Raw genomic sequence first — 11,082 nt, forward strand, 5'->3', positions numbered from 1 at the left:
CTAACAGGACTGGCAGCAGACCTGTGTCTTGCCCTGACTTGGGCAGCCGATTCACTTTCCAAGGTGTTACTGATACACTTCAGTCTTCAGCGGGAGTGTCTCTGCTGCCATGGGGGCATCGCTGTAGTCGGTCAATGACAGCCAGAAGGACAAACAGCGGTCACCTGAACATCAGATATCAACCGTTTTGTAATTCAATCTAAATAGAGACAGTGCAAGCGAAGTATCTATATCAATTGTTTGTTATGTGATCTTTAGAAACGCAATGTTCATTATGGACCCGGAAGGGCGTAAAGTAATCCCTGCTGGAGGACTCATTATTGTGTAATACTAAACGTTTAAAGCCACTTTTGGGGGTTAAAAGTATAATACATGTCATTTAATCCTAATATATTCTTGAGAGTTCAAGTATCCAAAACAATTGATTGTTACTTGATCGTCATCAAATCAGTGCTGCTGAAGTTGAAAACATCTGATCTTCGACACTCCTTCAACTATTAATTTCCTGATCATATTGCAGCCAGGCTCTACATCTTACAGAGTTGGAGGACTATGGATTACTGGTCAGTGAATGTGACACATGAAAGTACATCAAGTATATCAGAACTTTAAGCACCACTGTGACTAAAATCTGCTTTACTGTTTTAAAATAAATCAAGAAAATACGAAAACATACTAACCATAGAAATAACAAACTACTTTTTTAATGTGAAAGGACCTGCTTCATCTGAGAATGTTGTGTTTCACATCATGACCCTTGGCACAGGCACAGTTACAACCTGTGTTCCTAACTAATTTCTTTAATTAGTTGAATCTCCTGTCATTGTTTATAACTCATGAAGTGTTTCTTTGTCTCATGAGATCCACGGTGTTATGTTATGATATAAAGTCAGTGATTGGTATAGCTTTCCACTTTGGGTAGTCAGTGTACTCTACAGCCACAGCTATCTCCTCTGTCTGAGTGATTTGGCTTTGTTTGGCTGCTTGTGTTGGTCTGGCTGCGGCTCACTCCATTACAAGTCTAAATGACTAATTAATGGTCCTGGGACAGGTGACACCAGCTTCTCAAGATCCATTTACACCCACCCTATCCCCGCAGGGCTACAACCGAACTGCACTGCACTTCTTCACTTCTCCCTCACCTCCTCCATCCTCTCCTCTCTCCCCATTCCCTCATCTCTTATTCATCCAGTGGTGGAGTACTGTTTAAGGAGCAGGTCTGCGGATAGACAGATGGACAGATTGAGGCAGGCAGAGAAGATAAATAGAGGAGCAGACTGCGTTTGATGTGGGAGGGAGAGCCAGATAGAAAGAGTAGAGAGGGTGATGTGTTGCAGTCTTTAGTGTGAGAGGAGATGGATTAACCCTGATCTCCACCTGCCTATAGAAACACAACACCAGAACGGGCTTATAAATAAAAAGACCTGTGCTTGTTTGGGTTCATAAGCTTCTTACCCCATTGCTTTCTAAAATAATGGACACCATCAAACTTTCACGTTACAGTGCAAGGTTAAGAACAATTTAAGATTAAACTACTTTTACCCATGAGCACCCTGCTGCATCACAGTCTGGCACCCATCTCAAGGTACCTCAGTAGTGTAAGTGTGCTTCATTCCAGTAACAGAAATTCACTTTCATAACAGAGTTATAAGTCTAGGAGTCTCTACAGAGAATGAAACAAAACTTTTATTAGGGCTTTAAGTCTTTCTCATGACAAACGCTGCTAATCTGGTAAAGTAAGAATAAAGGTGAAAACCATTAAATATGCACTACCACAAACTGTGTGAAGGAGAAAGAAGCTTGATAAAGTAGTTTAAAGGACCAAACTGTTACTTAACGGCTCTAAATTCTGATTCTTTTTTTCATAAATGGAACATTATAATGAGAGAGGGAAGCAGGAAAGGCTGAAACATCTGCATCATTTTCAGGTCACACATTATATTTAATGCTAATGCTGTGTTCTGTTTGTGTGATATAGTTACTAGGGCTGTCCCGAACTTTTTCACTTCCGATATTATACCGATATTGCAGCCATGAATATCGACCAATACCGATATTGAGCCGATATTCACTAAACACTAAATCAACACATATCATACATACTTTAATTACAAATTTTGTAGAGTGGAATGTTAGAAAGGGTTTTATAAATTGTCAGAAGCAGTAGGTATGAGAAAGACCGATTTATTAACAATTGAATAAAATACAAAAGTAAAAAAAATAAGGGGCAAACTCACTATGGTGAGAACTGAACTGAGAGCAGGGACACAAAACCAACAACAGTATTGTTCACTGTCCAACTGCTCAAACTCAAGAGTCCACACAGCTCCAGTTTTACTAACTGGGCCCAAAACAATGTGGTCATTGCTCTTAGTCTTAAACAAATAGTGTAAACAAAATAAACACACCTCTCTAATAACAAGAACAGAAAACAATGTCGGTCAGTTATTAAACTGCTGACTACTCTTACTGTTACTCGCTATTACTGTTACTCACGTGCATGTAACACTGCTCTCTGCAATGTAAACTCATTGTCTATCCAGTGCGCAGTCAGACTCAATAAGGACAGTGGAGAATGGGTTGAGGTCCAGATGTCGGTGGTGAAGCTAACAGCATTAGCTTTCTCTACGTGTCTGGCGATGAACGTCTTAGCTTCTTCATGCATCTGGGTCATAGTTTTGTCGACAATGGAGTGGCAGCTAGGGATAATATAGCGAGGTTCGAGGTGCTCAAGTAAGCGTTTGAACCCGACATTACTCACCACAGACAGGGGGTGGTCATCAAGCACAATAAATTGGGCTATCTTTTCTGTTATAGCTAACGCCCTTTTGCTGTCCCGCAGGAGTTTGTCACGCTTTTGAAATGTTTCGCCCAGTGTTGGTTGTTTGAGGGAGGGAGAGGTTATTTCTTTTTTCGCCTCGGTGATCTGAAACTCTTCATATTGTTGTCTGTGGTGCTGCTTCAAATGTGCGATGAGGTCGGTCGTATTAAACTTCCTTGCCTCTGTGCCTCCTCGGGAAATGTGAGCATGACAAGTTTTGCACGTAGCTGCAATGTCTTTGTCCGACTGCAAGGAAAAATACTGCCACACAGCCGACATGTCTTCTCCTTGCTACAGTCGCACACGTACACACACTTGTTGTTGTGATCATGTGATCTCTACATGCTGAAGCCAGGCGCTTTTCTTCTTCAGTGGGCGGCAGCAATGGGTGCACTACCGCCAACTACTGTGATGGAGTTTGAAGCATCACCTACTTTTATCAGAGCATTGATATCGGAGATTTTAGATGCCTTGCGATAAAATCCGATATTTGTTTTTTGGCTGATATCGGACCGATATCCGATATCAATATCGGATCGGGACAGCCCTAATAGTTACCAGAGTAAAATCTGATGTGTAGATTTATGAAACACTTATTGATGACCTACTGAACATAATACAGCACTGGGTGTGTAATAACAACATCTCTACCTTGCTGTTCCCTCTGTAATGTTTCATGTGTGCTGCATGTTTCATCATCTCTGTCTTGCTTACGTTCTCTTCATTCACCTTGCAGGCCATCAGCAGCAGGGTCCTGCTCAAGGTTTCCTCTTGTTGAAAGGGAGTTTTTCTTTAACACTGTTGCCTTTACTGCTTGCTCAGGGGTCAGGCTCTGTGTTTCTGTACAGCAGCCTAAAGTGAATTGTAAAAATGCTCTACAAATATAATTTGTAAACCGATGCTTGCTTGTGTCCTTTCCTTGGCTCATACTGGATCCAGTTTAATTATGAGCAATGTGTGGTTTCATAGCATGAGTATTAGTAAATGTATTTAGAACATTTATTACAACCTGTACTAATCAGAATATACAATCTTAAAACATATAGATTATTCAATTTAAAAGTAGTTGAGATGATACTTACTGGTCAGACTGATCACTAACATGTATTCTGTAATCTGTGATGGAACACATTTGGAAAGTAACCCTGATTGAGAGTGTTTCCCGCATGTGTCTATCATGTGCCAGCTGGAGGGAGGATGAAGGAAAGACCAGGATGGCTAATAAAACAAGGTTAACGAAGGACGAATGACACAGCAGGGATGAAACCAGTATGTGAAAGTAGAAAACAGGAGCAGTTTGAAGTGGAACTATATCTCTGCAGACACTCATCTCACACACAGGTCATCAAATGTTATCACATACAAGATGCTAATTTAGCACAAAACCTGTCAGACATCACAACACACCTGATAATAATAGGACACAACTGTCAAGGTCATTGGCAACTGGTCACCCTCAAGCTTACACACACGCACACACACACACACACACACACACACACACACACACACACACTGTAGTCAGGAGATAAGGATGAGCAGCCTTGAGTAAATCAATTATGGGGTTCAGTGTCGAACTGAAGGCCATGAGGATGGCACCATAACAGCACTCACCACTAAATCAGCTCTCAGGCAGATAGAGCAGACACTCGTGGAGCTGGCACACAGGTCCTGTGAGGAGAAGAGGAGGACTGAGCAGATGTCCTTGTTTGTTTGGAAGAAGAAATACTATCTTGTAAGCCCTAATAGGCAAAACATCCCAATGTTAACATGGTCCTGTGTGCTTATCAAGAGCACCAGGAGGAAGGCCATTCCCTATCTCTCACTATCTCTCTGTCTCAGCTTCTCTAACAGTGTCTTTATATCCCAGCTGTTCCCATGATGTCTGCTCGTGCTTGACAAAGCACTTTTGAGCATGACCGAAAACTACAATCCAGCCTGCCCTGTTTCCTGGACCTGGCCTGGAAAGGAGTCACACTGTTACAGGGGACAACTCTTATCATTAAGGCAGCAAAACATGAAGACTGGGCCAAGGAAGCTGAGCCCTGACCTCACATCTCTCCAATCGCTTGTAGGTCATTGTAATCTCTGCAGCTGGAGTTTGAGTCTAGGGAGCTAAAACAGCTAAGATGTAAATACAAAGCTAATTGCAATTTCACCTTTTTTAGGACAGAACAAACTTCATGGTTGGATGATTTTTGTCTGAAACACATACATCCGAAGCAGGAAAAAGAACAGTGGGCTGATTTTAACCTTTTAGTTGATCTGTCATTGTAGTCAGTTCAAGCGGAAGGAAGGTTTGTCTTTCTTTCCTGCTTCACTCCAGTATTCTGCCTTTGTCTGTTGCCTGATTCTGTCTCTTTCTGCTCTCCACCTATCTTCACTTGATTCTGGCAGTCAGGACCATGGAGAGCACCATCTGGAGCTCTCCATGGTCCTGACTCCCAGGCTGACCATTTCCATGCACTAAAGCTGCTCTTTAGTGCATTTCTGTTGTTTCTGCTTATGACAGAAGATGTTTGAACTTCAAAGCTTTTAGCCACACTGTTGCCTAATTAGAGTATAATTTATATCTCCCCTCATTAGTCCAAGGCTTTCTGTAAACCTCAGCTTGTTCCGGAGTAAAATGACAGCTCACTTCCACATGTCAGTCCAGCTCATATCCAATGCTAAACTCAGACATGAAGGCAGCTTATTTATTCAAGATTATTGATTTGTTTGCCAGTCCCATACTGTAGACGTGGAGAGCATGACCAACTCTGCAAAAGTGAGTTTTCTTTGTTTGGATAATTGATCAAATGGAAAGAACTGACCAAGGCCCCATTAAACAGGCTCCACTGCCTGCACATTATTACAGCAGCTAATTTGCAAAGCACAAAAGAGGCTGTAATTTCAGGCTGTAATGATAAAAACATGGCAAGGAAAGGACAATATACAACGCCCTTGCAGTCAGATCATTATTGGCTTTGGAATGATAAATATTGATCACATGTTCTCCAAATCAGCATTTGCATAACAATATGAGACTGAACTGAATGCTGCATTAGGCATTTAGTTAATACTAGTAAAGGTTTTCAGGCATTTTCCCAACAGCATAAACGTTGAGATATCTGCAGACAGCCCAAAAACATCAAAACATTCTAACTTTCAAGTACTCATTTGAGAGACCTTTGTAAGACCTTATAACCCATCAGTTATGAATTCAGAAGGCTTGGAAATACTTCCAGTGACCCACACACACACTCCTCTCTCTCTCTTTCTCCTCTCGCTCTCCTCTCTCTCCCTCTCTGTGTGTGACAGGCGTCAAAAATACCACCAGGAGAGCGCGGATCACGCAGCCACACTCGGTTGTTGTCCACCGTGCAGATGCGTAAATATTCCAAAGAAAACTCATCTGTTTTCCAGACAGACACACTGAGACCGAGCTGACAATGGATAGAGCTTTTTCCCCTCCCTATTCTAATCGTTCAAAGTGAGCCATGACGGACTGATACATGCCTGTGAGAGGATTGTAGTCGGTCACCTTCTTTGCAACACCCTGAGCCCGCCCTGCTCAGATGCAAACATGAGGGAGAAGATGTGGATGTTTTACAGCGCCGACGACTCAAAGTGTGTTTTCTCTCTTTGGAACCAGTGCTGCTTGTGTTACGCAGCTGTGGTGTGTTTGTTTCTGTCGCCGGTGAGGACGGATGATTTTTGCCCTTTGTCCTGCATCTGTGCCAGAGACTCGGGGACAGTGACCTGCCGTGACGGGGAGGACACTGAACTCCCCAGAGACATACCTGAGTGGACGTCCACCTTGATACTTAAGGGGAGAAACATCTCAACTTTACAGCGCGGTGCATTCATGGCTAACGACACGGAGTTGGAAATGACGACACTCTCCCTGTCTTACAACGGGATACAAGCTATTGAACCTTATGCCTTTCTAGGTCTTCCCCGGTTACACCTGCTGGATCTGAGCCATAATCAGTTGGAGTCTATCTCTGCCAGAGCTTTCCATGGATTACCAGAACTGCGCTCTCTTTACCTAAATTACTCTATTTTACCTCCGGCCACGGCGCAGCTCTCCAGTGCGCTCAACGCACAAAGTTTGCGCAACCTCCACAGACTAGAGTTGGCGGGAAACAGACTGAAGTCTATACCCCTGGTGAAATTCGATATGTATAACCTGCACGCATTAGTTCTGATAAATAACTCAATAGAGAACATCGGGATGGAAAACGTAACCAATCTGTACCAGCAAAGGCGTTTACGCGTCTACTTGTCTTTAAATCCGTTCCTGTGCAGCTGTGAAGTGGAGGCGTTTTACTACTGGCTGAAGAACTCATCCCAGTGCCCGGATGCTGGGCGTCTCCTGTGCAGTGAGCCTGACACCAAGAGGGGGATTCCTGTAGAAACGTTGAGAGAAGAAGACGTGGACTGTTTGAATGAGAACCTGGAGGCGGTTTCCTACGTGTTTCTGGGCATAGTGCTGGCTCTGATCGGGGTTGTGTTTTTAATGGTGCTGTATCTCAACAGGGGAGGAATCAAACGGTGGCTCAACAACATCAGAGAGGCCTGTAGAGATCAGATGGAGGTCTACCACTACCGATATGAACAGGATTCAGACCCGAGACTGGCCAACGTGGCTGTTTAACAGGTTCAGGTCAGTGCTGGAAGGTGAAAGGACAGAGGATGTCCAGCAGCACTGTAACAATCAAAATCTGATTCAGGAGCCGTGAGGCCTGTGAACTGGAAGTCCTTTCACCCTCAGAGCCAAAGACACTTAAAGACCTGAACAAACTTCTCAGCAGTGTTGTATATATTGTATATCAGTATCCTCAAGACGGGAATGCTTTTCATGCATCATGTTAACCTACGCAGTCATCAGCGTGTCAGACTCGCTTAGTATGATTTATCTTATTAACCAAGTGACAAATATACAGTTAAAGTATGTAGAGTTTCCTGTCTAAAACACTAAAAACTTAAGGGTAATGATGTCACTACTGGAAACTGCAGCATCTGAAAGCTGTTTAATCAGATCCACGAGGGGTTGCATATTCCAAATAACGAGGGGGAAAGGTAGCAGATATGCACAGTGGAGTGCCATGACAGGGATTGGAAAAAGAATAGTCTTTGACCTCTGAAGACAACATGTGTTTCACTTGACACAGGTCTAATAAAAAGACAGATTTAAATCATGCATGTGACTGTAGAAAACCAGCCCAAATGTTAATAAAAGGTCAAGCTAAAATGTTGAGTTAGCAGTGTTCTTTACATCTGTAAGTGTTATCATCACTGTCAGGAAATGCTGACTTCATTCAGCACAGCGTCAGACATTAAACAGCAATGTTAAGAAACTTTAAGACAATTATGTGTCATTATCATCATCAGCAGCAGGAACAGGGTTTACCAAAACTGATGTCTTTTTCTCTTGTTTAGAAAAAAAAGCACTAAATAATGAAAGTCCACTGGTCGCCTGCATGGAGAGATATGATGGAAAGGCATGGCAGTGTTAATCTTAGCATGTGTGTGACTAATAAACCACATAAAAGGATGATGACCTGTGAAGTTAGTATCTCTCTCTGGGTCGGAACTCATCAACCCTCTTAAATGTTTGCTCTGCGATCACAGGGATTTTGGAGCCAAGGTCAAACATGAGGAATAACAGAGAATTAAAGTATGAAAATTAAAGATGTAAAGAAATTTTATACACACAAACACACACACATATATATATACATATATATATATATATATATATATATATATATATATATATATATATATATATATATATATATATATATATATAAATGATAAATAACTGATTGAAGAGGATAATGTGGACAACGCAGTATTTCTTTTAACAAATAAGTGTGTATAAATGTTATGATTTTTTAAAAATCAACCGATAAATTGTTACTGATGTATATTTGCAGGCATCGATCATTCTTTTCACTTCGGGTTTACACACTCTTGATTCGACTACATTGTGTCAGCAGTGGGGGTGGGAGGGTTCCATGTATATATACTGTCAAAAGCTGACACGGTGCCACTTGTTGACATGCCAGTGTACCATACACTGTCATGATGTATATGACCTGCTGAGGGGACGAATGTAATCATGAGGACAGCGGTGTCCAAGGATAAAAGCATTTGTGTGTTGTACGTGCATGTTCCCGGTAACAAGAGGCTACAGCTGTGCTAGCAGCTCAGAAACGGTGCAACTTTAAGGTGAATGCTAAACATGCTTAGTAGGACTAATGATCTTTGTCTGTAGTTCATTGAGAAATTTGACAGTTTGTATTGGAGATGATTTGAAGTTGATGTTAAAGGAAATTAGAAAGTCATAGAAGAAGGTTTTTTTTCGGCCTGATATTGTAGATGGAAAAAGAAAAGATCAAGGTGGTTGTAGGCTTGAAATCATAAATGTTTGATAGCAAGCCATCTTACTGCTGTCCAATATTGCAGTCTGCAGCAAAGTGGTGGACTAACCTTGTGACTCCAATAAAACCACAATGAAGTCTCTTTCCTTCATTTAAAATGGTCAGTGTTAATATGCAACTACACACAAAAGTTAAACAAGGTGAATCGTGCTGTGATGTGACCATTGCAGAGCTGTTTCAGAGTTTTAGGTAATAAATAGGTCCCATCAGAACCAAAACAGCGAAAGATCAGTAAACATCAAAACATTAATAATTGAAGGAGATTTAGGGACTCTGGATGAAAAAACTCAAGACATGATAATATTACAACATAATAACATTGAAAAGGAGAGATTGAGGCAAAAATCTGCCATCTTGGCAGACGCTGCCAAATCAGGTGAACAAATTTCCAGGGATCTTCAAAAAAAATGGCAGATTGTCTGTAGACACCCCCAGATACCTATAGTTGTGGTAACTTACAATCAATAAGTCAAGACCTGATGTATTCCTGTCAATACTCTGTAAAGACAGTGATGCCTTACAGCACAGATATAGTCTTTTAGACATGTCTGAACCCAGCAGCCCTCCACTTCATCATTCTGTATGAAGGAGCAGCGTACCACTAGTCTTGTCACTATGTCTGTGTGCATTTGTCTTGTAGCCTTCGTCTCAATATAATAGAAGCCGCACAGAATATTATTTCAATATTGAGTCCATCAGTCTTATTGTTCTAAACGGGACTCTGTATGCAACACACTGATATTTAATGACTCACTTCCTACTTCCTGTCGGACTCTCACTGCATCTCCTCTGTCTCATTTTGTCTTTTTAATCGTCAGCTTTATTTCTATTTCCCAGGACATAAATAAATAAAGTGGATCAAAATGACATCATTTGTCTCTTAAAAGCATTTGTGCTCACCCTCTACACTCTTTGTATTCTTTACTTGTCATTGCTCCCTTTCTTTGTTCTCCTTACAAACACAGTATTTGTCAGACTTCCTCTCTGCCCCGTACCCCACCCTCTCTGTCTGTTCCGTCCCTCGCCCCTCTTCATCCAGGTAAATGACTTTATCCAGTTGAGTGACTTTGTAAGGACGAGAGGACAGGGTTTAAGCTGAGCCCAGCAAAAGGGAGGAACAGAAGAAGAAAGATAAAGAAAAGGGGAGAAGAAAAAAAAGATTCATTAGAGTTCTTTAGCCCAGCACCAAATGTCCTTGCCTTATGCAAAACGGTGACTCATCGTCTTGCTCTGTATATGAATGTCTGGAAGGCCAAAGCCCAACAGCAAACTAGAGGAGACGTCTGAGATGAGGGGAAGATGTGATCTTTGCTGATGAACTGTCAGAGAATTCACTCCTGTCTGAACATCTAACCTTTTTTATAGGAGCACTTGATGTCTCAGTCCATCACCCTCTGATTGAATGATATCGTTCCACATACAGGCGAAGAAGCTGCAGCGACACATATCCAAGCATTAGCAAATGTTCGCCTATGGGGTGACTGTGGTTTGATATGGAAAGGAGTGTGCAAGACTCTGCTGATTACTGGTTATTGATTGCTGAATGTGTCGCTACTGCTGTGTGAAGATCGGATAAGAGAAGATGCTGTGGGCGAGAGGAGGTCGAAAGTCAAATCTGTGTAGTCTGAAGAATCTTCAGATAAACTTCTCCATTACATTATGAGTGCTAATGTCCTCACCTGAATGCAGCAACCAGAAAATGTATTTTTCTTTCATCACTTGCTTTCTTGTATTTCTGCAATGGATGTCCCATCAGAGAGGTCTTTCACTATAAAGTATAAATCTTTGGCACACTATGACAGCACACATTTACTGCCGTCCTGATTTGTT

The 11,082-nt window shown here is 41.8% G+C and overlaps 1 protein-coding gene across 1 annotated transcript; it reads left to right on the top strand.

Annotated features, from left to right (window-relative positions):
* Nucleotides 1-6,386: 6,386 nt before the first annotated feature.
* Nucleotides 6,387-7,460, top strand: tpbgl (trophoblast glycoprotein like). The gene has a single exon (XM_028422254.1). The coding sequence runs from the start codon at nt 6,387-6,389 to the stop codon at nt 7,458-7,460; it is 1,074 nt and encodes a 357-aa protein (XP_028278055.1).
* Nucleotides 7,461-11,082: the final 3,622 nt, after the last annotated feature.

This window comes from Parambassis ranga, chromosome 14, assembly GCF_900634625.1.
Source record: "Parambassis ranga chromosome 14, fParRan2.1, whole genome shotgun sequence".
Lineage (NCBI taxonomy): Eukaryota > Metazoa > Chordata > Actinopteri > Ambassidae > Parambassis > Parambassis ranga.